Source organism: Rissa tridactyla, chromosome 6 (genome assembly GCF_028500815.1).
Source record: "Rissa tridactyla isolate bRisTri1 chromosome 6, bRisTri1.patW.cur.20221130, whole genome shotgun sequence".
NCBI lineage: Eukaryota > Metazoa > Chordata > Aves > Charadriiformes > Laridae > Rissa > Rissa tridactyla.
In genome coordinates this window covers 63,987,502-64,015,470 of record NC_071471.1, presented here as the reverse complement: position 1 = coordinate 64,015,470, position 27,969 = coordinate 63,987,502, and the positions used below count along the sequence as shown (strand labels likewise).

The 27,969-nt window shown below is 38.3% G+C and overlaps 1 protein-coding gene across 1 annotated transcript; it reads right to left on the bottom strand.

Moving 5' to 3' along the window:
* Positions 1-25: 25 nt before the first annotated feature.
* Positions 26-27,483, bottom strand: TDRD1 (tudor domain containing 1). Its single transcript, XM_054205978.1, has 25 exons — positions 27,467-27,483; positions 26,656-26,756; positions 25,165-25,235; positions 24,819-24,966; positions 24,263-24,368; positions 23,044-23,104; positions 21,299-21,403; positions 20,773-20,955; positions 20,006-20,152; positions 18,891-19,062; positions 17,285-17,368; positions 15,034-15,210; positions 13,747-13,854; positions 12,141-12,308; positions 10,471-10,719; positions 8,028-8,150; positions 6,956-7,066; positions 6,599-6,769; positions 5,321-5,566; positions 4,698-4,814; positions 4,360-4,470; positions 3,039-3,206; positions 2,439-2,660; positions 2,282-2,328; positions 26-733 (listed from the first exon to the last, which is right to left on the bottom strand). Exons 2-25 carry the CDS (start codon positions 26,684-26,686, stop codon positions 641-643), a joined length of 3,219 nt encoding a protein of 1,072 aa, XP_054061953.1. The 5' UTR covers positions 26,687-26,756; positions 27,467-27,483; the 3' UTR covers positions 26-640.
* Between the last annotated feature and the right edge of the window lie 486 nt (positions 27,484-27,969).

Genomic DNA, 27,969 nt, shown 5'->3' with positions numbered 1-27,969 from the left:
GACAACATAGCTACAGACAAAAAAGCTCTAATACCAGTTACTTCAAAACATTATTCACAGATGCATATTTACACTTGTGCTGTGTAATAAAGAACTGTGCACATTTCAGTGTTTACTGATTTTAGAGAGAACTACCTATATGCAGTCCGAGACAAGATTCAGCTTTTAATGATACTGAAACCAAGTTTATGAAGAACAATTTTCAGTCTAACTTCAGACTGGAAATGAAGTTCAAAGACTAATCAAGATAAGATACAGTTTTTCAAGTAAAATTAATGGTACCAAAGTTGAAGTAAGCTTTACGATTACAATAATTTCAAATGTAAGTTTGCAGAATAGACTCTCAATGCAGTGGCCATTCCATAGTTATGAGCATTCAACAGCAAAAAAGCTCAGCAGCACACAGTGGTATAAAACAAAAACCCAACGGAAAATTTAGCTTGCAGCTTTGCAATCCCTCAAGTTACATATTTATTCCACAATAACAATCCAAGCATACAGAGAAATACAGGTACATAAAGACAGCAGGATTTCTACAAAACGACTCTAATTTTTAAGCTGATGAATACACTTGCTCTTCCAGAAAAAGAAATGGCAGCAACATGGTACACATACAAATGAAATGGCACATGTCAGAGACTTAGTGCTCCAACAGTTTTTTCATTTCAGTGAATCCATCTGGATTTCCATACTTGTTTAAAAGGAAGAGTAGGATCTGTTCATGCTTTTTAAGCTGTGGGATAAGCAGAAAGGATTAGAAATATACAACGCTTTTTTTTTTTTTTTTTTTTTTTTAAATGCTTGATTCAGATTAGGGTAGATCCTAAAACCACAAACTCAGCTAAGTCCCATATTAGTTCAATGAATATGCAGATTCTTTTTGCTGTAAAATCTTCTGGAGGGGGAAAAAGCCAGCAGAACTGTAGCTGGCTTCCCCACCACCACCACTTTTTTTTCCCCTGAAGAAGAAACTTCCTTGAACCAAAATGATGAAATACTCAAATTAGGACTGAGATCAGGATCTTAAACCTGGTTATTCACACATACCTATTTCCTGATATTTTCAGTTATATTGGAATCTTGGGTCTTTCTCTTCATCTGTCATGAGACTTTGAGCCAAAACTTATCCAAGTAAGGAAGGATGACAAAACAGAAAGTGACCAAACTGAAGTCAGAAAAGACATTAGGTAGATCACACTGGAAGACTGAAGAGATACAGAGGGTGAAGGGAGAAAGAGGTTCAACAGCCTTGAGTGGGACAGAGAAATCTGCTACAATCAGGAGCAGCAGTTTTACCGCCTTTCTGCCCCTAAACTGCTGGTAACTATGCTTACTCTGAAGCAGTGAAGGTCTAAACGACCCTGAAAAGAAATGCTCTCTTCCTACCTCCTAAATATCAATATGCATATTTTTGCTTTTGACCTTGCTGCTTCTGGCTGGGGAGAGAGGGGGAAGTTTGAACCACCCTTGAAATGGGTTTCTGTCTTTAAAATTCAAAATTTTGCTCATTCCTCTGACACAGATCCTCACTTTGAGGAAGGCTGATGCATCTTTTCTGGTAGACCTTAAGTTACTTCTAGTAGTCTAAAATTCCAGTTTTTCATAAATAGCCTAAGTTAAAATAAAAATGAGAAAGCCTAAAGCCAGAAAGCCTTCAAAAATTACAGTAATATACCATATCTGTAAGAGACACTTAATTCGTTTTCAAAAGGAAAATGAATAATCTTACAACTGGCAAACACTGTTGCAAATGCCAGTATTTTACTGCACTCAGATTCTCAGCCCTCGCTCCATGACTGAAACTGTGGCACATACTAATTTCTGCTACCTGAAATACACATTTTAAGAATTTTCTTACACGTGCAGCTGTCTACCAAGTTGTATCCACAGCAAAACACAGACATATTACTGAAAAAAAATCCAGCTGCCCGTTGTCCAAATGACACAGTTTATGCAAAACACCGCCACTACCTTCACACAACAGCCAAAAGCAAGTCTCCTGAGCCTTCCTACTCTAGGAAAAAAAAAATAAAGCTGTACGTGTGGCAAAACATAGACTTATGAAGTCTATGTGATCTCTACACTATCCTCCCTCAGTTTCAGGGTGCACTAATTATTTACCACATAAAAAACAAACTGAGAAAAAGCACTGGGATATTCACTTCGTGTATCTTCAATGTTCCGGTTAGCTATCATCTCCCTACTCCCATTTGCTACACACAGGGCTTCTTTTAAATTCTGGAAATGTAAAAAAATGAGTATTGTTTGGACTAAATCTTACTTGCATTTTTAATTCTGTGCAGCAGCATTTGGTCGCACATCCACTGCCTACAAAAAACAAAGCAAGTGAATGAGCAACATACACATGGACACTGTTTCCCTAATTTAAGAGGTTCTTCAAATTAAGTAATTTGAAGTAATTAAGTGGAAGTATGTACCTTGATGTTCAGTATGTAAGTTTTCAGCACTGCAGGACTTGACTAAACCTTCCATCACCAGTTTGTCAGCTACATTCAGACTACCATTTTCACAAAGTTTCTCCACTGTTACTAAATTAACATTTCCATTAATCCCTTTCCCTGTAATTGTGACGTATTTATTCAATAACATTTCTTTCAACCTGTCAAGTAATAATGGAGACCACTCAGCTTTCTGTATTCCTGCGGAAAAAAAAAAAGTACAGTCAAGTTTGTTCTATAAAGAATTCCTTTCTATGACTTGAATCTTATATGTAATGCCATCACTGTTTTTGAAAATACGATGCTAAGTTTTCCTAATATAAAATAGCTTACATTCAACAAATAATTAACTAGGAATATACTTTCTAAAACCGCTTTCACAGTGTTAACCAGTATACTACATCAGCAGAACATCACATTGTTTATCAGTATCAAGGAATGAATATTACCATCGGAATAGGTACAGATTTATAACGTTCAAGAAAACCATAAAGGGCTTTTTGGGGGTGGGTTTTTTGGTTGTTCTGGGGGTTTGGGGTTTGTTTTCTGCGTGTTGGTTGGTTTTGGTTTTTTTTTTACCTGCAAGTGAACATATAATTGTCTGAAAAGGCAGCTTTAAGTACGAATCAGTGATTGGTAGCACCTCTGAACGTGGTAACGTTTCTGTGTTCCCATAGTCTGCATATAGTACTTTCACTACAGACTCAGAAGCTTTTAGAACAAGAGCTCTGTACCAACAGCCATCACCTGGAAAGATTGGGACAAGAAGAATCACATGTGAAGTACCATCTTATAAAAACAGCTTATCCCAAGAACAAGAATTTGTTTAGTTTTCCAGGAATTTTTTAAATACTCTGGTATATACAAAAAGCCACTTGAAAAGAAGCAAGCCCACAGAAAAAGGGAATAGTTTCCAATTGCTGCATTCATAAAGACTGCAGAAAGTGTTGCTTTCAGAATTTTGCTCAAATAATACAAATAAGATTTTTCCTATAACACTGTTTTAAGAACACTAGCATACTGTATTTCTAGCTCCTTACTTTTGTTTTCCAATGCATATTAACTCTCAAAACATAACCAAAATACAAAAAAAAATAATCGTCTTTCCTCAATTGTCCTGAAGAGCTATAAACAAAAAATACAATAAAAAAAAATCAGCGGAAGTTAAAAACAACTGTCAAACCCTTAGCTATACTCTTGTGGGTCTGCCTAGTATTTTATTTTTTTTTTTAATTCATCTATCCTGTTTTCCATAAGCTGTCATCTGATCTAGCACCCCAGTTTATTTTCAGCACTTAACCAAATCTCCTGTAACAATCAACATTTAATATTTATGAGTCAACAGTGCTTTTTTTAAAAAAATATTGAGCTAATATATCAGCAGAGTGTCTCTTCTGAAAGACCACAACAATAAATTAAGTTCCCTCCCTGTTAAGAATATTTTTGACTTGAACTAACAGTTCACTAAGCCTGGACAGCTTGTCGGGCTAACAAGGCTGAATGATCAGTTGTCACAGCCAGGGTCACCACTCAGTACCCACGCAAAACAACAAAAAAACACCCAGGCACCCACAAACCAGAAGTGGATCCGTATAGATGCAAGCGCACTATTGCTCTGCCATGAATTTCATGCCTCTGTGACTCAAACACAAACAAATTTCAGTTTAGACAGTAACTAGCTTGCTTTACTCTTAAAGCTCCGTACATTTTGCGGGGCACAACCTTCTCTCCTGGACTGTCAGACCATTTCTTTGCCCTAAACATGCAGCCAGGCTATCCTTTGTAACAGAATTAAGATATCTGTACGCACTTTAAAGGTGGCATTTTACCTTCTTCTAAAGCAAAAACAAAATCTGTCTTTTACTGGTCAAGGAAACACAAGAACAAAGGATTGCCTCACCTGAAAACCTAGCACAACAGGCTTCACCCAATTTTGGCTTGAAGGGCTGCTTCTTACAAGATTTACAGTAGCGTTCTAGTTCAATCAACTGCCTATGTAGCTTCTCTTGATCTACAGAAAAAAACATTTGATAACTAACAACATTTGGGTATAAAGAAGAGCATACTTTTAAGCTCCCCTGTTCCCACCTTTTGCCTTTTTTTTTTTTTTTTTTTTTTTTTTACATTTTTCTAATGTCCAAGCTACATTTCCATGTGGTTCGGTTGCTATAGGCATTTGTTTTATCAACTAGCTTCCAACAGTGACTTCTATTAGGAACAGTGAACACTTTTTCTTACCCTTAGTTTGAACTGGCACAGCATAGAACAAGTCTGGGCTTACAACTTCTGTTACACAGACAGACACGGTTTCATCTACAGCCAATTCAATCGACTTCCAGCCTCCAAGTGAGGTTTCTAATAGAAACAGTAAGAAAATGCGGTGTACCACTTTCCTCCAAACATGCATATTATAAGTAACTGTTACAGAATATCTTTTTGAATTTTAGAGACAACTGCATGTCTTCACTTTAAGAAGAGAAATCTAAACCAAGGTAATTCTTGCTTAATTTGCTGTGCATAAGCTATTAGCATATAAAAGTAGCTAAAGTAAAAAGCACCACAGAAAAATAAGATATTGGAAAGTAAACATAGGAAAAAAGTTTCAGTTGTAGCAAGTTTGTAATTCTCTACTATCAAATAGTCAAATAGCATTCATTTAAGACAAACACAGCAATTTTCATCTTTCTCTTTTTGTCTGTAATGCCACCTGCAGGGCAGCTTGTGTTTAACTGTAAAAACTGACAACATAATCAAGACTATGCATGTTTATTATTAACTATAGTTAAACAGCAAGATCACAGTTAAAGGCTGGAATAGTGCAAATTCTTGTTCAATCTAAAAGTTAACATTCATTTAATTACCTTTTTCGTCAACAGATGTTTTTGGGAAGTTATTTTTATCTTGTAGAAGTTCCTTTACAGCCAATTTTTCAGAAGTTAATATCTCATTAATCACTTTTGGATGACCTGTGGAATTATCAATAAGCTCTACACCTGCCCCATCTCTGGAAAGGGAAGTTACTCTGGCTTGAAGCTTTATCCCTGCAGTGTACATACGAAGTCTTGCTGTAGCTTCTGGAATCCATTTCCTATTACCAGGCTTTATACCTAGGAGGCAGAAGAACTGTTCAAGATACCTCCATTGAGTGACCTACTTCAACAATTTATTTTAATTTTAAAAAATCCTTTCTTTTTTTTTTTTAAAGCACAGTTCAAAATACTGAGGCTACTTTTATTAGCTTTGGGATACATGTACTTCACTCTTTACTGGTCTTTCTCTTCCTCCTTTCTTCTAAAATAACACTTTCCCTCAGCACTCCGAAGTTTTCTTATGCTTTAGCTCAAACAACACTATTAATGCTATTTATGAATCAATTTAATACGGCCTTTTATCAAAGGAGCAGAAAATCAAAGTGTTTTAAGAGACAAAAAAAAAAACCCAAACAGCAGAAGACACCTTGATGTGTCGTCTTCTTGTGGTTTTGCGCTTTTTCCTGTTTCCACATTTTTTATTTTTAAAACAAGTAGACTACGTTAGAATGAAAGAATAATTCTGTAGAATTTTGAGTGATTTGGTGTGGAAAAGGAAGAGGCAGAGAATTGGTAGAAGACTGAGAAACAGCAGTACGGTGCCAAATTCTGCAGGAATCAAATGAAACATCACTATAGAGAACTGAAAGGCCAACTTGCTTCATAAAAAACAGATGAGCTCCTTTGCCTACAAAAATTTTGAGAAAAAATTAAGTTGTACAAAAGCACCTTTACTCCTAGCAAGGCAGCAACCAAAAGCTAGTAAGCACTACAGATGAAGCAGAACTAAATGACAAGTTCCCTTTGACTGGTAAATCAGGAAGTAACCTCCATGCGTATCACTCCACAGCACTGTGAGGAGCTCAGGGAAGAGCCACCATCTTTCTGTTAAATACCAGTCTGCTGTGTAATAAGGCTAAAACAACGGCTCCCACAATTTCCAGAGGCTGAAAGCAACACACATTTACTATAAAAAACAAAAAAATACCCACAGAAAAACCCCAAAACCCAGTTCTGTGCAGTATACCCTGCCATCACCTCCTTCCCCAAAGCAACAAGTCTCTAAATGCAATAGCTCTTATAAGAGAAAGAATCCATAAGAAGATCCACCTGAGAGCCAGCATTTAATTCCTTGAAATGGAAGTTTTAGGAATGAGGATGAGATCTGCCGTATTTTATCCAGTGGTACTTCCTCAACATTTCCATAGTCCACAAAGAATACTTTAACAGTTCCATCTGAAGTAACATTTTGCACCAAAGCACGGTACCAGTTACCATCATCTAATTTCAAAAAAAGTTTAAAAAAGAATAAAAATTACTTAACACATTTAGTAAGTTTACCAGCATTAACTTTTTAGTAAATAAATCAAATTCTTTGCTATCCTCTGCCAATGCAAACTATCAGCTCCTTTTTTTTTTTTTGCTTTATGTTCAGCGTGGAAAAAAAAATATTAGTCTGTTACTTACCAGAGAAAAAAGCACAGCAAGGTTCTCCATTCTCAGGCTTAATAATATTTGGTGGAGTTTTCTGACAGTATTCAGACAATGATTTGTTAAGTAAGTTAAGAGCAAGTAACTCTAAAAATTAGAAAGAAAAAAACAAAGACAAGAGCAACGAAATAAGCTGACTTGACGTTTATCAATACTGTTTGCTGTATAGCTTATTTATAAAAAAAACTGATGGGAGATATCTGTGAATTTTAGAATTTCATGAGAAATGTTGACACTAAGTTAAACTATTTAATTTACTTAGACAGACTTATTAGCAGGAAGAGGTGAGATAGCTGATATTTACTAACAAGTTAGTTCAGTATGATAGCAAAGTGACCAGTAATTCTTCCTGCTAATCCACCAAGCACACTTCACTCCAAAATCTAAAGTATATTTTACAGCCAGATAACACCACAGGAATTATCTAGTTCAGACAGTGCATATGACACGTTTTGGGATCTCATCCTGGTTGCTTGTTTATTTTTTGCATCAAGTCTGTTAGCCTGTTCTTTTTCTAGTAGGCTAAAAGCCAGCATCTATCAGAAGTCTTTATATATGCAAATAGAGGAAAAAGATTATTCTTTTTAGCTTATCCAAGGGGAAGTCAAGTCTCAAAAGCTGCATTCTCTCATTTACATGTTACTTTATCTCTTTTGAATCTTTGTAAGTTTTTACAAATTAGAAGAGGACAGAGTACTCAATGCAAGCTCCAGTAAATATTGTATGGGCACAGGGAACAAGTCTCTTATTTGCTATCTTTTGTTTAGATAAACTTTGCCTAGGTTATGGTAGCTCTTTTCACTTTTCTCTATATTCTTAGATTAAGGTTTATTCAACTGCTTACCTTCAACATTTTCAGATTTCAATCTCAGAGTCACTACATACCATGATCTAATTTCTTCATCATTCCACTTGTATTATTAGATAAAAAACCTCAGAGGTAAGCCTTGGTGCTATAAGCTCACTTGAAATAGTAATGCATTAGAACTATAATAAGTGACAAATTGGGAAGCAAACAAGCAGAAAGAAAAAAGCTGAATAAACTTACCACTGTTATTTGAAATCTGACAGTAGAATTCTCCAGGACTGTACAGCGTACACACTACGACATCTACTGTTTGTTTAAGAGTTAATTTACTCCACTTGCAAATTCTTTTGTTCGTTGTGTCCTCTAGAGAGGACAGAGAAGAGAGAAATAGAGGAAGGAAGAATTAAAAGATTTTTACAGGAAAAAAGATACATCCTGAATGCTCATTCATGTCCTCAAACTTCTTGTTATAAATAATCTAACAGACTGATTACCAGTGAAAGCCTCTTAGCAGAATAAAAGCAAGTAAAAGAAGTGTGCCAGTTGCTTAATGTATTTCATTGCTACTGAGAAGTGCAAGCCATAGATGAGCAGAGAAGGGTAATCACACAAAGAGGTACAAGACCAGGTGGCAATAATCTGAGCAAGAGGGACTCCAGGTAACCTTGGTTTCTGGGAAACAGGGTAGGGGGCATAGAAGAGGGAAACAGCTGTCACCAAGAGAACAGGAAATGGTCTAAGGACAAGAAAGAACAAAAAGATTAATAGAAAGACTGGTTGCAGAAATTTGCACTGTATATTATTATAAGGTACTTGAAAGAAGCTTATTATTTAACATAAGTTGTAGAATAGATCATATGAAAACTAAATTATGGCACACTGGAGAAGCCATCGTTTCCTCCATTAGCACATTATTAAATATTCCTGTATTTTTCATAGCTGTTAAGTTTGTTACAGCTTGTGGTAAGCAGCAGCATGCAGAAATATTGTCAGCCTTTTTAAGAGTCAAGTCCAAGTGGCTGGCCTGCGACTTCAGTAGACCTTCCCAGTTTTATGTGTTTGTGGTTTTTTTCCTGAAAAGGAAGCTCAAGAACATTTTGAGCTTCAAGGAAGACCACACTGAGATGCTGTTCCATCTACCCAGCACCGTGTCTGACAATAGATTACTTGAGGAAGTCATATTGCCCAACAGGCAAAGAAAACAAACCACAAAACCACCCCACCAAAAAAAAGAGTAATATCAAAACAGGCTCTCAATTCTTCTTTATTTTCAGTGGAATACAAGACTATCCTTCACACTGTAAGCAACTGCCAGATCCCTACTGGAAGAGACAAAGCACACTCGGCGTATTTTGAGAAATATGCTCGAAGAAATAGAAGCTGGCTGAATTTTCTACCCTGGAAGGAAGAAACATTGGCAAGAAAAATAAAAATTAACAAATGGCTCAAAGTTCAGAGAAAGCTTTAGGATGCTTAACAACTGTGAAATATAATTGTTTATTCTTTCATGTGATGCTGAGATTTCTTCTAAGTAGTTCTCTAAACCAAAAAATATACTGTTTATTACTTTCTGGCAAGCTTACTGAAGTCTACTCTTATACCTTGCTGGATCCAGCAATCACAGATTTAATCACTAAATTTAAATAAAGCAAACAAGTTAATGAAAAATTATTTTGCAAGTTGACAGATAAATGTATCTGTTGAAATTCCAATATAAAAAGCACAAGTTTTAACACAAATAAGACAAAAGTTGTTAATCTGTTTAGAACCTGCATTCAAAAGCTCCCACTCAGTGCAAGAAATTAAAAAAAGGTGAGAAGTAACAAAGAAACCCATGAAGTACAAAACACGTCCAGGATGATAGCCACAGAACAACACATGCTTGGAGATAACCATGAAAGTTACCATTCATTTGAATTTTATAAGAGATTCTTTAACCTCTGAACAAAGATAAGGAATAAGCATGTCCTGGCTACAAAGCATTTAGTGGGGAAGATGAAAATTAAGGGATATGGACATAGCCTTGACAAAAAGACTTCCCCCAGTTTTCAGTACAGACCAATAAGGAAAGAATATATAATTTTACCAGATACGGGATGGAAAAAAGGGGCTTAACATGCTTCATATGACAGAAGCTAGGAATCTTCCCACAATACAGAGAAGTGTGACGTAAAATTTGAAAATCTCTCAAATTGAAGCTTTGGTCACTAAATGCAAAAAAGGGAATTTAGGCATAGCCTTGAAGTTGTATAGGCTACTGTAGTCAAAAAAAAATTCAAGGAATAAATATGTGGATTTAAGTTTAAAATATAGGACAATGAAGATGAAATACTATTTGAGCTAAAGGACAAGGGCATAAGAACAAGCAGGTACTAACCAGGCATGACATACTTCTACTAGAAATTGTAAGGCTCCTAACGAAAGTGAAATACCAGTATGGTCTTCCAGAAGTAAGCAATTGCAACTTTGTTGTGTATGCACACATATACACATACATACGGACACACAAGCAAACACACAATTTCTTCATGGCAAAGTTGCCATGGCTAAACTTCAGAGCTGTGAAGGCTAGACTTCATGAGCCAGATTGGAAAGTTCTTACCAGTTAAGAACTTGCATTCTTTGTACCCACTCTAATAGGAGGTTAAATAATACCAGTTCAGCAAGATGTGCTGGTACTCACCATCTGCTTGCTTAACATCACTCATTCCGATTGCTGGAAAGGCGATCCTCGACTCCTCAGCTGCACAGCCTTTCTCTTTGAGACAGCTTGATATATTTATTATTGGAGTAACCGATGCATCTACAAGCTCCACCACAGATCTAATGTTATCTTTATCCACTACTTTTACTGTGAACACTTTGTCTTTCACCAGTTGGTTCATAAAAAAAATAGTTTTTGATGTCCAGGCTCCTAATGGTGGCTTTACACCTAAAAAGGTCACATAGTATGGAAAGGTTCTGAGGACAGCCCAAGTCTCAACAGTATGTGGAAAGGTACAACAAAACTGTTTAAAACAATAGATTAAGCAGCAGATATACCAAGTAACTTACCCTGACTCATGCTTGTACAAGATTACAAACCCAATTATCTAGATTCTGAACTTTTGTAGTACTTGGATTTAACAAAAGTCTGGCAGAGATCATGTATGATTAGTCTATTACACAAAGAGAATTCAGATTTAATTCTTCCTTAGTATGAATGTCTACGAAGTGTCAGTCTTTGGGTCTCATGAATACAACCTATAGTTTTGAACATTAACCAACTCTCAGCCAATGTATCTGCATCTTCCTCCTTAACTGTTTACTCCTTATGCTATTAAATTTATTTCTAAGATGCAAGTTATAACCAGAACTTTACAGTAACAGAAAGTCAGAAGTTGCCTTCCAGAAAGATATAATTTATGCAGCAGTAATCCTTGGCTCTAATCAGGAAACATTATCTGATCACTTTTTTATGTCCATGTTGTGTTTAGGACCTTTCTTGGTCCTAGAACGCTCATTAGTGGCTATAGGCATCGTGATTTTCCCCAGAAAAGAGATTTCTTTAGGTCACATTCGATATGCACTGGTTTCATCTCTACATACAAGGGAGGCACTGTTTTTTGTTTTCCTCCAAAGTAAGAAGCTAGAATGCTGCTCTGAACTTTATCAAAAAATTTGAAAAGCAGGTTAAATAATGAGTATTGTAAAGGACGGATAGACATCAAGTATTCTAAAGGAAGGGTAGGGAAGTAGAGGGGTGGACTATCTTGCATAGTGATGGGAACAAACAGAAAAAAAATTTCCAACAGCAGGTTAAGCTCTTGTATGTATGACATACAAGTATGTCAAAACCAACGGATTATGATCCTGGCTTGAGACAGAAGGATGAACTAGGAAGCGCCAAAGTCCCTTCCAGCTTCACAGATTTCACAAGCCTACAGAAAGGAGTTTACCAGTAGTTTCACTAGATTTGCCTCAGCAGAGGGGTACAGATACAGTTCTGAACTTCAATACATAAAATGAAATGTTACCTTCCCCTGCAGTGTTAGAACCACAACAGATTTAAGAATTCCACAAATCCAGTGGGTGACTGAATTTTGCTTAGAACAGAAGCACATGCAAAACCGAACAGGTATGTTAATACAGCACAGTCTTCCAAACACACAACTGCAGGTCACCAGGTACATTAGGAAAGATTTGTCACATTTTGTAGATATGCTACAACAATTAAGAATTACAGAAATAATGCTTAGTATTACCCCCACCCTTCCTCATATTTCATTATAAGACACTACAGATGTGATTGTTACGTATCCCCACTTATTTGGCCTCTATGCAGTTTGAAACAGCTTATAGTTTATTTCATACCTGCCAAGGTACATCTTATGGCTTGAGCTGGCAAGTCCATTAATCTTGGAATCATAGGACGAAGTTTAGTCAGTGGAAGAACTTCACGATTACCATAATCTATGTAGCCCACCAAAATAGCATCTTCAGAAACATATTCTATAACAGCAGCACGATACCAAAGATTGTCTTCTAGAAAGGAAGATACAGAGGTTCACTGTACTTGCTTTTAACTTCCGAGAACAGAATGATTTTTGGGGGCAGACCACAATAAAAATACAACGTCAATCTCAGCATAAAAACCAGCAGCATTACAGTTCACACAAACCTTCACAAAACCCTTTTGAACTCGGTATCTACCACCATCACCCCTTGTAGGAGTTGAGTGTTGCAAACTCATTCCTTCCCCACAGAACCCCACCCCTTCACAAACACATATTGCAACAAAGAATTGACTACATTATGTGGAGGTAGTGCTTAATTTCAACACATTTAGACAAACAGCAAACAGTATCTCGGCTGACCGCAGTTCAAAGGTCACACAACAGATCTAATAATGTAAGTATTTCACCTAAATTAAAATATTTGAGAAATACAAATAACAAGCTTACTCAAGTTTATTGAGGTACCTGAGGTACTGAACCGATCGCTTTCTCTAGCTAGGCACCTGAAACCAGTGCCAAGACAGCTTATTAGCAGTACTACCTTTTTCTGAATATACAAAAAAGCATTTATTTCAGCTTATCTGTTCAATCCCTGCAGCTAATCTATTCAAAGTAGCAAAACCACAGGAAATGTTTATCAATCAAATGACCAGGAACGTTTGTCAATCACATAAAGAAGTTATAGCAGCAACATTTCTGAAGAACAAGGCTCAAGAACAGCAATGTGTAGGTTTTTTTCTTGTCAAAAGCTGGATGAAAAGGAGAATGACCTGTGAGGAAAAGAGGTTCATCTTCATCCTACTGCACTCACGCAAACAGAACTTCAGATTCTAACACATAAAAGTATTTCTTTCATACAGACCTATCAACTCCTAGCACAAAACACTGCTTTATGCAGAATAATAGCCTATGTTCAGGCAAGATCCAGTTACGTCATGGGACTTACAGAAACTTGACATCAGTGATAACTATCAGGTGGAAATTAAGTTATGAACATACAGTTCAGGACTACCAGGTCTTGGCTAAATAACATTTTGAGAAGAAGTCTATCAGACCAGCATCATTACATATAATCCCATTTCTTCTGTCCCTTTTTTGGTGTCTAAAGTTTCTACATTTATTTCCAGCCACAGGATATAGTGCTCATCAAGACATTAAAAAAAAAAAAATCAAGTTTCTTCATGGTCTCTTATAAAGCTCGTTTATACAAAAATGAACCCAGTGGTAAGAGTTTGTTTAATGAAGGGACCATCTTATGGTCTTTTTTTTTAACTAGCATTTTACAGATGTCATCATTTGCTATTAATAAGTTTTAAAATCACTACCAAATGCTATCCACAGCTAAAACCAGACACAAATAAATGAACTCTATATGAAATGTTTCTAAACATAATTATAAATTGTGTTTATTTTTTGTAATAAGGTGACATAAATTAAGAGACGCATTTTCACTTCATTTTTACCTGTGAACTGGGCACAGCACACATTTCCAACAGCAGGATGGAAAGCTGGACTACTGGGAAATTTGTCACAATGTTCATTAAGAGACACCTGAAGTTCAGCAAGTTGACCTGTTATTAAAATATATAGGTTTTGGAACATACACTGTCTTGTAACTATTACAAAAGTACACAAATTTCAAGTTCAAAGCCTGGAGGAACATCTGGTAGGACAATGGAGATTGCCTCACATAATACCAAAATAGTGATGAGACTAGGACTCTTCTATCAGCAAGATCAAAGAGAGTCCTCACATGAGTCTGAGCAGTAAAGAGAATGGACAGGGAAAGTCAGTCACAGACTTTTTCAACACAGGAACAAAACTGAAGCCAGTAGGAATTGAAACCAAGCTAATGGAGGCACGCTAGAAAGAAACCAAGGAAGACAGCTCTTCAAACAATAGGCAGATTATAAGTATCACTTCTTGCCAAAGGACACGCTATGCGTCTACCCAAAACTCAAAGGCTGCACAAGTACACCAAAGAGAAACGCACTGTCGAAGATACACCAGATCACACTGAGCTGCAAAAGCCCTTTTAGCTTGAAAAACAATAAATGCTGGCTCTGACAGCACAAGGAGGACACATCCCACAAATTTACTCTGCTCTTATTCTACCCAGACATCTGTTTATGGGCACTGTGAGAGGTGTACCGGAAATCCCTGCAGCCTAGTACGCTGGCCCACTATAATGTTACTTATGGTCTTATGTTTTACTGTATCAGAAGACACCAAAGCAGGGGTTGGGCACTACTATCCGGCCTTCTCATACTCAGATATTCTCCCTATACTATGTAACAAAGAAGTTCAGTCCATGAACCCAGCTTATGAGGAAACACTTCCCTCCAGTGGTAACGCAACAAGGCATCACAGGAATAAACAAAGTAATTAGAAACTCACACACATTTCTGGAACACATGAGAAAATGTATTTAACATTAAATATTTCTGATGCAAAATGAATTCAGATTGTTAAAATCCATACCATATAATTTTTCTACTTTGCACTACCCAGACTGCCTGCAAATTATCACCTTACAGGTGAGTAAGTGATATTAATGGCTAATGCTGCCAAAAACATCCTCTACAGCACCATGGCTCTTAACTGACTGAGGCATGGCCTAATACTATGGAGAATCACCATTTCAGATCAAACTACACGACTAGCAACACCTCCCTCCAGCCACTCTCTACTGCAGAGAAGAAAATGCCATACTAGGTTGTCTTACATCCCGTTTTCAACGCATTGCTTACGGGCATTGTGTATCTGCTGACAGAAGAAGTCTCCTGGATTTCGAACGCAGGAAACCACACCGGAAAATGCATCTCCGATACATACAGAGACACACCCTGTAACTGAATTAGCACAGTGAAGAAATTCTTCATCTTCAGGTATTTTTTCTTTACTGCCCTTGGAATGGTTTTCTGACACTGTACATGGGGGGAAAAAAACCAAACAAACAAACAAACAAAAGAGATTACTGATTAAAGCTAGATGACTTTGAAATGTGCAACCTCACCAGCCAGAATTCAGAGACTTAAAAACTGTGCTAAATTAAAACTACAAAATTTAAACACTTTGAAGCAGTTTATTCTTTTTGCTGACTCTTTGAACTTTGAAAGCTCCTATCGTATTATCCATGAAATTAATGCTCACATAATCATCACTAAACAAGTACTTCATACTATTAAAAAGCATGGTAGGGGAACCTCAATCCATCCCACTTCTACCAGTGCCAGCAATAGACGCCCAGAGCCTGGAGAAGGATCACAGGTCAGCAGGAAAGCACCTGGAGTGCAGCGCAAAGGAATTCCAGCCACTAAGCCAGCTTCATCGGGGGCCCAACTTAAATGTCTCTGTGCAAACGCACATGGCATGGGGAGTAAGAGGAGTTAAGAGACATGGCATGCCTGCAGGGCTATGACCTTACTGGCATCACAGAGACACAGTGGGATGGCTCCTATGACTGGAGTGTTGGAATGGAAGGACACAGGCTCTTCAGGAAGAAAAGGCATGGGAGACTAGGTGTTGCCCTCTACATCAAGGACCAGCCGGAGCGCATAGAGCTCCGCCTGGGGATGGATGAGAAGCCAACCAAGAGCTTATGGGTCAGAATTAAAGGGAGGGCAGGGACAGGTGACACTACAGCGGGGTCCGCTACAAGCTACTGGTCCAGTCAGGAAGACAGAGCAGATGAGGCTCTCTACAGACAGATAGGAGCAGCCTCACGTTCCCAAGCCCTGGACCTCATGGAAGACGTCAACTGCTCCAATATCTGGTTAATATTCAAGGATCACCTCCTCCAAGCTCCGGAGTGATGCATCCCAGCTAAGAGGAAGTCAGGCAAAAAAACCAGAAAGCCTGCATGGATGAACAATGAGCTCCCAGACAAACTCAAACACAAAAAAGAAGCCTACAGATAGTGGAAGCAAGGATTGGTAGCCGGGGAGGAATACAGAGAAATTTTCCAAGCAGTCAGGGATGAGGTTAGGACGCTAAAGCCCAGATTTAAATTGCTGACACCAAGTTGTGTGGAGCAGGCAACATGCTGGAGGGAAGGGATACCATGAAGAGGCACCTGGAGAGGCTTGAGAGGTGGGCCCGTGCAAACCTCATGAAATTCAAGCAGGCCAAGTGCAAGGTCCTCCATCTGGACCAAGACAATCCCAAGCACAAATACAGACTGGGCAGAGAATGGATTGAGAGCAGCCCTGAGGAGAAGGACTTGGGGGTGTTAGTTGATGAGAAGCTCAATGTGAGCGATGTATGCTCGCAGCCCACTCTACTCCACTCTCATGGGACCACACCTGCAGGACTGTGTCCAGCTCTGGGGCCCCCAAAATAAGAAGGACATGGACCTGTTGGAGCACATTCAGAGGAGGTCCACAAAAATGATCAGAGGGCTGGAGCACCTCTCGTATGAAAACAGGCTGAGAGAGTTGGGGTTGTTCAGCCTGGAGAAGAGAAGGCTCCGGGGACACCTTATAGTCCCTTCCAGCACCTAAGGGGGACCTACAGGAAAGATGGGGAGGGACACTTTATCAGGGAGCAGAGTGATAGGATGACGGGTAATGGTTTTAAACTGAAAGAGGGAAGATTTAGATTGGATATTCAGAAAAAATTCTTTATTGTGAGGGTGGTGAGACACTGGAACAAGTTGCCCAGACAAGCTGTGGATGCCCCATCCCTGGAAGTGTTCAAGGCCAGGCTGGATGGGGCTTTGAGCAACCTGGTCTCGTGGGAGGTGTCCCTGTCCATGGCAGGGGAGTTGGCACTAGATCTTTGAGGTTCCATCCAACTCAAACCATTCTATGATTCTATGATAGGTGCTACTGTCACTAGTGAACTGAAGGAAGCTCCACTAGATGATTTTTTTAAGCAGGAGGTGACACTAGTGAACAGCTAGGATATCTACTACATTCAGAATATCGTGTGACATATGAGGACTTAAAATTCCCCAAGTTTTTACCATCTCTTACTAAGGAGTTTGATTTGCTTGCTTACCTGCTGGAGAGTCTGCTCCTTTGGCATTACTTCCGGGAGTTAAATCAGACCTAATTTCTAGAGGTACTTTATCTAGGCAGTCTCCTAAAATACAGATGTAATAAACAAAATTATTTATCATACAAGATAGTCATCACTCAGTTTCATTTCAGAAACATCTTCTGAGCCTGACCTATATCCCTACACAAGATGATCATGTATTACTTATTTGTTGAGCACTCATGCTTAGAATGCAAAATAAAAGCAGTTTCAGAGCAACTCAACTACTTGAGTTTTCTCAAGACATTCACAGCTTCAAGACTGTTTGAATAAATGAGCAAAGCGGTAACAATCAACATTTACTTGTAGTTGCTGAAGATTGTCGGCTGAAAAACTGATTACAGCTTTTCATACAAGGATTCACAACTTACCTCCATATTTACAACACTGAGTATGCAATGAATTACCAAGGCTTACAAGAAATCTTGAGTTTCTTAGCTGTTACGTATTCCATTTCAAATGCATGAAGCAGTATTCAAAGCTTTCAATATAGTTATTTTCAACTGAAAACCTGAATACAGTTGTTTAAGTTGCTTGTAAAGTCAGGAAATAAATGCACGCAACATTTCATGAATGCTGTCATATTTTTGTGATCTTCTCTCCAAGAGGTTGGCAAGTTATATTGCTTTACTATTAGTGTGCTAATAGCACACCAAAGCAACCACACGTGAAATATGCCCAGCACAACTTTGAATAAGTTGAATTTACACAGGATTAAAATGAGCCATCATTTTATGGACTGCAGGGATTATGACACGAAGATAAGCTTCCTGCACACCAGGAAATTTAGCAAGCTAAGAGGATCAAATATCATTTCCTTCAAAGTTTCTGTGGGCTGCACATCAACAACAAGAATGTGCTCTTAGCACTATATTTATCTTGCTCTGCAGACAGAAAAGAGCCAAATAAAATAGCCCCCCAAATAATGACAACAGGCCACACCTTCTCTGTATTGATCTGGCTCCATAATCAAAGCCACCCCTCCAGCTCAACTGAAAATCTGAATTCAGACTCCTCAAAAGGTCAGGTGCTCTGCTTGTCTCTATCCACTGAGGCTTGCTAGGTTAGAAATATAAACGTGCTTAGAGTTCCCCAACTAGATACAACAACATCCAGTGGTTGCACTTTCTTTGGGGCACTTGTGGAACTAGAAATTAGTACTATCATTTTTAAAGAGTTAAAACCACATGAGATGAAAGGAACAACGTGGTCCCAAATCTGCATGCATCTATTAAAACAGAAAAATAAACATGACAATCCAGAAAATACTCTATTTATTACAATTCTACTGGAAAAGTAACCTTACTAAGATTTAAGGCTATTAAGCATAACAAGATATTTGAGGTACAGACATTTTAAAATGACCTCTATATGGAAAGGTGAAATAAAATAAAATTTTAAAAAATAAAATAAAATCAAGGGGTAAGTTGGGAGAGTGACAGGAGGGAGGAGGGCAAAAAAACACCTCTCTCTTAAAGGTATTGCACAGCGGTAGGGGGATGGAACGTGAACATGAAACACTTATCAATTCTGTTGGGTATTTTTCCCCACACTACCAAGTACTTACCAAAATCTGGAAGAACAACATCTACAACAAAACTCAACATCATTTCCTCCTGTAATATGTCAACAACAGTTACTGAACAGTGCTTTCCCATGAGCTGGGAAGAAAAGCTGGTGATGCCTTCATTCCATCCTTTTTCTTTTGGATCACAATTAGCAAAGGAACACTTAATGGCCTGGAAAGAATTACAATTAGAACTACATCAGATAGGGCATTGTCTGCGACTAATAATTAAGGCCCTCAAAAACATCATCTTGCATATAAAAATTAAAGCTGCTGTTGGAATTTGAAGCGCTATCAACTAACTTCTTTACAAGAGAGTTAAGAATTAGGAAATTAAGTTCAAAATGTAAACTGCAATTCCTCTGATTCTCCCACTATTTATGTGGTTTTACGTAAGGCACGGTTGTATCACATGTCACACCTGACCACAGGTGCATGTCCTAACTTGACCTCCGCAGACACTGAGGGCTTTATGCCAAGATTGAAACAGCTTTCAAAATCTTTTATGGACCCAGCAGAAAGTCACATGAACAAACTATAAAAGACTATTCCAATAGCTGTCAGTCATAGCTGTCACTGCTTGACAGAATGCTTCTCTATTCTTCTTTGTCTATAGTTAAACATACTAGTTTAACTCACAGATTAAAGCTAGACCATCTAATTTGTAATGGAACACATTCACATAGTATGGCAATGAACTCAGACCAACAGCTGTCTTTACTCCAAACAAAGTTTGCCCAGACTACAAGCAATTTTTCACTACTGCATGAGACCAGATTAGAATATGCAGGCAGAATGTTTCCCTTTGCTGTCCCCTAGCATATAAAGGCCATGCAAACTTAACTGCCCCGCAGGTTTTTTTTTTTAATCAATTCAGAACCCAAGAATTCTGTGACTAGGAAGAAAAAAGCCAGGTAGCCTTCCTCACTCCTATGCAATAGCTAGGGAACATTTGAGAAAGTGAACCTTAGTGTAGTATAGCAGTTTTTACGCACCACTTTCACTGAACACAAAATACCATTGATAGTGACAGTCACACTGAGACACCGAGTTACACTCATCTCAGAGATATTCATTTAAAATACCTCAGTTACTTTTAGGAAAATAGAACTCACACACGGAGGAAACAACAGTTCAATGTCTTTGTGCAGAGCTTTAATGCAGGAGAGTGGAATATTTTCTTCATTTCCATGATCTATATAGAATACTTGTGCTTTCTTCTGCAATATATCCACATCTTTTACCAGTGCTCTATTCCAGGTCTGTGTAAGAATAAATTACAATCTTAGTAAGAGCACAACATATTTTGCTTTACTTCATCAGGTTTGTTTATCAACAAAGGCACTAACGAATTCTGAAGCAACTCAAATGAACACAACTCACTGTAGTGTTGACTGGCGTGAAGATAGAATTCTACTTCTATGGGTATTGGCTACTGTACAGTAAATTAAGGGGGAAGAAAGACAAAAGAGGGGTGGGAAGGGAAACAGGAGCTAGATGTGGCTATAGAAACGTAAACAGAAAAGTCAGGTAAGAAATGAAGTAAGAATAACTTCCTTATTAGCAGAGTCATATTCCAAACTGTTCTAACTACAGTAGTTTAGACTTGCTAAGAACACACACAGCCTTCAAGCAACAGCAGGACAAACAGTGCCTATACAGCTCAAGTACATATACACATAGAAGTGAACTTTTCAGAGGGGGCAAGAAAATCAGTGCCTTAAATGTGAGTTCCAAATGTTGTAAAGTTAGTTACTACCACAATTCCACCACAATAAACTGATCTCTAATTAGCAACCTCCGCTGGTAGAGACATAAAAGCAAAACATGCAAAACATGACCTCAACATAGAATGGTTATTTTATGGACAACCAGATATTACCTGATCCAAAGAACACCTTGCAACACAGACTTCCCCTTTGATAGCAATATATTGTTCTTGAATAACTGTGTTAGCGTAACAGTCTTGCAGTTTCACGTAAAGCTTTCTGATCTGGTCTAAAACTTCTGGAGAACTCATCTGTATATAAAATTCACTTGGACTCTTGAACTCTGTTACTGTACCCTAAAGAGAAAAGCCACAGCAGATGACGCTTATGCAAGAACAACCTACAGTATATTATTCAGAACCAGCATTCATTTCAACAAATGCATTTCAACCTATACCTGATTTTGTTCTTTTATTTTGAATCTAGAAGTAATTAAATGCAGGGAACAAAACCAGTGATGTTGGTCTTAACAGAAATAATCTTCCTCACTTACTCCCACTGCCCCCATCGTTTGCATTTACTCATCTTCATAAAAATAAAGGAATTTTACATGTGAGCAAAATAAGACGAATAGCTGGGGTGACACACAGCTATACATGCTTAACAAAGCATCGTAGGATTCTTCCAAAATAAAAGTACCTGAACTTCCATAGCTTTTTTGATCCCTAGAGTCTGGAGATCTGAAAGCATTATTTTCTTTATGGGCTCTTCTGTCTCGAGGGAATCCACAGATGTTGAATTATCCTATTTAAAACAGCTACAAGTTATGTTTAAACTGGAATGCTTCAGCTGTAGCTCCTTGTAGTAACAAATGAAAAAAGAACTTATCATTTCAAGAAGCATATGAAAAACTGCTTTTTTTGACTTTCAATAAGTCTTACAGAGTTTGTATTACTCTTGAAAATAACTTAAAACATTGTCATAGAGATATACTGAACAGACAATGAAAAATAAGTGCTGAAGTCACCCATTCACCTCCTCCTTTCACACGTTTTACAGGACAACTCAGATATATTTCCTGCTTGCGATGCTCTCACAAATAGGAGGAATCAAGTTCCACCTGCCTCCTTGTAGCCTTAACACACAGAGTGGATTACAGCTACTGCTTTAACTGCAGGCACCTTTTTTTAAAAAAACAAAAAAGATCAAAACATTTAGTGCAGCCTGCCTAATGCATACCATCTGTGCCTGTGACATCCTAAAAACATTATAAAAATAATCTTATACACATTTTTAGGGAAAAACTCTTTTACATTTCGACCAACGTACTGCAGGCAATGCACGATGACTGAGATTACTGTTAAAACTGCCAAATTAATTGTTTACTTGCAACTCCTAGAACATTTTCCATAAAAACACATCTCACAGTACAACAGCAAAATACATTTAAGATTGTTCAATACGCAATATAAGGTCTCTTCCTTCCGCAGAACTTGCTCAAGATTCAAATGGACCACGGAAAAAGAAAACCTTCTGTTATTTCAAAATAAGTTTGCTACAAATTGTTTACTCATATTGTATGACCTCTTGATATAAAGGTGCCTCACTATCAGTTGATCAGTTTTACCAGAACACAGTCAAAACTACACACAGCAGAAAGTTATCAGGATGAACTAACAGAAGTCTCATGATCCAAAATGAAGCCTCCTTTCTAAATTCCTTCAAAAAGTTAAGCAGATGAATGAGCTACTTCAAAGAAGTGTATGACAAAGGAGTTTTTTTGTACAGTGCAAACACGGGGCTAGTTGGAGATATGCCTATTTACTCGTTTAAATATCATCCCAAGAAACCATGAAGACAGAAGAATGATCTCCTGCAGAAGAGTTCATAGGAACACTACAGGAAACGTTTGGCCGAAAGTAAGATCAAGAGAGGCTTCAAAACATTACAAAGGAGAACTGTGTCACTTTTAATTCCTGCTACAGCAAAGAAACAAAAGCTTATCTGCATCTCTTACCATACAATACTACATTAAATGTATTTCTCAAATTTACAAGGCTCTAAGCATCAGCTCATGATCTGCAGAGAAAACAAGAAGATACCAGAATTTTTCTGAACTCGATGAGCTACATCCGTTTCCTTCCTAAAATGCTTCTCTAGCAACATCCTACATGTCTTGATTTTTAACTTTCACACAAATGTTTAAAAAAAAAAAAAAACAACCACCAAGTTGTCTGATAGCATTGCTAAAGGCTGTAGAAGTAACATATTTTTGAATGCTTCTCCCATTAACTTTTGATTTGAAGCACTGATCTTTCTAAAATGAGTAGATTATAATATTTGGAATTTGTTCTTTTCCTGTACAGGTTAAATTAAGCATATTGCAACTAGCTCACAGCAGATCCATTCAAGACAGTGAATATATATATATATATATTCTGTACCTTAAGATAAACTCCCTTCTCAGTTTTAGCAGGTAACTTGCCTCTATTGTTATTACTTACACTGTAATAAAAAAAAAAAGTTAATTTTGAAGAACTAAAGATAGACAAATAGCATTCATAACACTTACTTGCAAATAAAACAAAAAGGCTGTGTTCATAATACATGGGTTTTGTCAACACTTATAACACTCTCAAGAAAAACAATATGGTAGATTTGTTAGATCCCCATCATGCAACACTTGGTATGTTTTTCCTAATGCCATCAACAAGAATTAAATTGATTTTGATTAAAATGGAGAATGTTGTTGTAGAGCTCTGCTAACACTGTAATCCCAAGCAAAACTTAAGAACTATAAAATCATTTTAAAAAAGTGTTGCTATTTCAATTGAATACGTAAGTAATATCCAGGCAACTTATATACCAGATTGTTCCGTGTTCCCTCCATTCAGTCACTGTAGAAAAACTTGTGGGGGAAAGAACATCTCTCTTGTAAACTTTGATTATGGACACCTGGTTGCAGGTTCACTGAACTGCTATCGTCATGCTAGAGATTGTCGACTTAAATGCTCAGATCACTCCCCTAAACTGTTCCAAAGCCAGCCAGACAATTTGTTCTGTGTCATAACCTAATGGGTGCTTACTTCAATTGAAACAGATTAGAGAGTGATCTCTTGAGCATCTAAACTAGCATGTCAAAAAGCAATAACGAGCAGCTAGAGAATGGCCTGGCTGAGACAACTTCTTCTAATTGAGCTGTGCTCATCAAAGATAAAATATCCATGAATTTCATTGAGGCTACAGTTAGATTGAAAGCGTGCCTCTTCAGAGTCTGTTAAATGCAATCCATTAACTATACCACTGCTGAAAAGCATGGTCTCGTTTGTACTCCCTTCCCCACGTCATCAACAGCAATAACAAAGTTATGTGATAAGCTGGTATTCTTACTGCATACTCACATAGTTTTGACACAAGTAAAAATAATGTTTTTGCTTTAAATCACACTACAGAATACCTTAAGAACTCCAACAATATCTTTCAAGTCAACTTTCTAAAGCAGCAGAGCTGAGTTTTCTGACAAGTATGAGATAATGCAGTACTAGCCTAAGAATAAGCAACATATTTTACTGTAGTAGTGCTTTGACATGGTCATTTAATTTGTATTGGGACGGATATTGTCTTTCAGTAAAGATTATTTGGCAGAACTTTTAACAAACTTACTTCTGTTTAACTGGCTCACATACAACACTATGTGTTGACCAATCTTTCTTCTGACAATCTGCAGAGCAATAGTATATTTGCTTGCATTGGGAACATCTGAAGGATCCTAAAAAAAAAAAAACAAAACAAGAAAGTCAGAGATAAATATCTATTATCAGAAGAGACAACAGCTGTTAAGATACAGACTCCATGTATTATTTAATAAACTGCTTTGCTTTACAAGACAGTTCCACTATAGTTCTAAGCACATGCAAATAGATATTTGTATTCACGTATACCTATCAGACATTACTGCCCCATATGTCCCAAATTCCTTCTATACTTAAGAAGGAAAAAAGAAACCATTTTTCATTAAGGAGATGCTCTCTTCTGTTTATCAGTTCCATAACTCCAGCTATGTTCTGAATAGTTGCTATACTTGCATCTGAGAGAGAAAAATACACATCCATTTTAAGATATTTCTAAGCAAACCTTCTGATCTGGTTTCAAACCTTCTGATCTGGTTTCATTGATAAATACACTATGCATCACAGACTACAGGACAATAGGCACTTACCAAACAGACCACAACGATGGCAAGTCCTCATTTGAGGGGGTGATACTAATGAATTAAAGAGACTCTTCTCATAGCCAATAGAGAAAACATTTTCAGAGGAATATTGCAATTTCTTTGGCTTCTCATGAATCAAATCAGAACGCGACACCTGTGGAAAAAAAAATCTTAAGTGAATCTTACCAGAAAAGAAGGTGCCCATTCCGGTAAAAATATACTAACATGCCAAAATGTGACAATAAAGAGAGACAAAATTGCAAAGGTCTACAAAGAGCAATATACGCTGATCTTTTCTGCTTTCTAGATGCGTTCAGAATATTTGGGGCAATTATAAAGTACAATAACTCACAGTATTTCCTTTATCAGCTGCAGCTGTCAACAGCAAGTTCCCTCTGCCAGTTATGCCTTCCATGGAACTTCCTAAAGTAGAAATATTTGCAAAGGGATACGATTAACAATGCTAATGTATGCACATGTTATGGAGTATTTGTAGTAAGACACGAGGCTCTTATCTACTCCTACTATTCTGCTAGCACATTTAAGCAAATAGAGACGCTAGGACCATGTCACACTTTGGAAGTCACTTCTTGTTATCACTTCGGTACTATGTTTATTCAAACTTACCATCAGTGATATTATTAAAGCAACAGTTTTACCCCTCTGTGCTTATCACTCAATATAAGTCTTAATATTCTCCATCCATAAACTTGTTTCAATTAAATTTGCTCATCAGGGGAGAAAAAAAATAATTACATAGCCTCCAATATCCATAGGGCAAAAATTCAGAATAAGCAATTTTACAGTAGGTGAAATGGAACAAGTTTCTTTCAACAGTTGAACATATAGTCTATGTTAAGAGTATACCTATACATAGTTTTGTCACATCAACAAGTATGCAGAAACAAAATACCCTGAAACAAGAGATTCTGACTTTCCAGCGACTGCCTCATAAGCCTTGTTGTCTTTCCGGTGAGTTTATTCTTTTCAAACCACTCTTACAAGACAAACTTTCACCTAAGCCTGCATACCAATATATTAGGAACTAAGTTTTTGTAAGTGGGCAACTCACAAAAAACTTGTTTCAGATGGAGACTACACATGTCATTTGGAGCTTGTTCCAGTCTGGCAAGTTTATTAGCCCAAGTTCTCCATCAAGCCTATATAAAACTTACATGGCCTTTTTTCCCCACCTGGAAGCAAGTTAATTTTGTATACTTTGCCTAAACTAAAATTCTTGCCTAACATGAAATAAAATTTCACGTACACTCCAGACCTAAGGTGGCTGTATACCAAACTATCTCAGATCTCCCAGAATCAAGTCTTTCCCTCCCCTTTCCCCCCCATTAGGAGTAAAACAGAACGTGGATCAGACAGTACCAAGGCACCGATGAAGGCAAGAGACACTGCTGGAGGAACTCCGACTCCTGCTGCATGTATCCATGCCAAATTTCCCCAGTACTCCAATTATCCTGTTTTTATAATTATCTAAGACATTCCAGCCCACACAAGTTTGGATAATTAGGAGTCAGCTGTTATTTATAAGCCATACTCATACTGATGACGTTTATCAATAACCAAGCACATACACAATCACAGAAGAACAAAGTCAAGACACCTTTGTCAAGCTTTGGACAAAGTCTCTCTTTTATTACACTTGCACTGCAGTTAAAACTTTGTGTATTGTTTCAACACTTAGCAAAAAATACCCTGTATTGTTTGTTCACAAAATACTGACTTTTGTTAGGTATTTCAGAAATTGAGCCTCAAAACTAAGAGCTTCTCAACAGGAAGTTGGCAATTATGATTCTGCTGCTTTAACCTTCAACTGCAACTTTATTACCTTTGTTCTTTGCTCGAAGCGGTTCTGCCATCGCGTAAATGTTCAAATCAGGGTATGACGAAAGGTGGTTGTATGATGAAAGGTGGCTGTAGGCCAGGTAACTACAAGAGCATGGATTTAAAGATTAATTCAGGCAGGTGCACAAATTAAATATTAAAATATTTTAAAGTCATTTTCTGAAGCTATACTTTAGCATCAGTTTTGGAAGGCTAATTCTCTACTATTTCTTTAGTTTGTACTGTAAAAAGTAAAATCCTTTCTGTGTTAAAGATCTCCACAATGAACAGTCCAGATTAAAAATAAACAACAAAGAGTCCTTTATGAGAGGAGAGCACTGAGGAGCAGGGGGGCTGTCATGACCTGCACATAAAGCTTGCCAGAGTCACAAGGGCCTGTCTTTTTTGAGGACACCTCACTCTATTTTAGATAAGTCTTCCCTATATTGGAAGCTTATGGGCTCTAGGCGACTGGGAGAGCAGCCACAGCGAAGGCCCTGGGATGACCAGCCATTTCTGAGGGGGCAGAGCCATCGCCTGAGGGGCGACCGCTGTGCCAGGCTCTGCCAAAACTAAACTTTGGCACCTGCTTTCACAACACTAACACACAATATTATTAGTTTAAATGTAAGAATACTCTCTCGCTACACCACATGCGAGAAATCAAACTAAAATGAACTCGCAAATAAAGCAGAGCAGTCTTCGGGCACACAAACTGACACAGCAATCAACTCAACCACAAACAAGCTTTCGCAACCGAGCGGTACCAGTACATGCTATTTTAATTAGTTCAAAATAAAATTAAACATCCCTACCCCACAGCCCCAAGCCGAGGCTAGGCCGCTGCCGGCGCAGACCAGACCAGACCGGACCGGACCAGACCGCGCCCCTTCCCTCCCTCAGGGCAGCGCTCGCCCCCGCCGCGCCTCACGGGAGGACAGGCCGGCCCCTCACTCGAGGGCCCATCGGCTAGAGAAGAAGCACCGGCGCTGTGAGGGGAGCGGCGACTCCCCGCGGCTCCTCCCGCCCAGCAGCGGACCGGCGGCGGGGCGGGGGCACGTGCTGCCCGCCCGGTAGTAGCCGGCGGGAGCCGGCGCTCCCCGGCTGCGCCGCCATCTTACCCGGGAAGGGGCGGGCAAAACAACCCTCCTACGTTGCGTGGTGGCTGCCTTTGAGACGAAACGACAGGTTAGAGGGGCTGAGGAGACCCCCAGCTGCGGGCGGGGTGGATTGGTGGGTGGGCCAGGCCCCCTCAGCAGGTGGGTGGGCGGGCGCCATCACTGGCACCTCCTCATCGGTGCCACTCTGGTCACGTCGG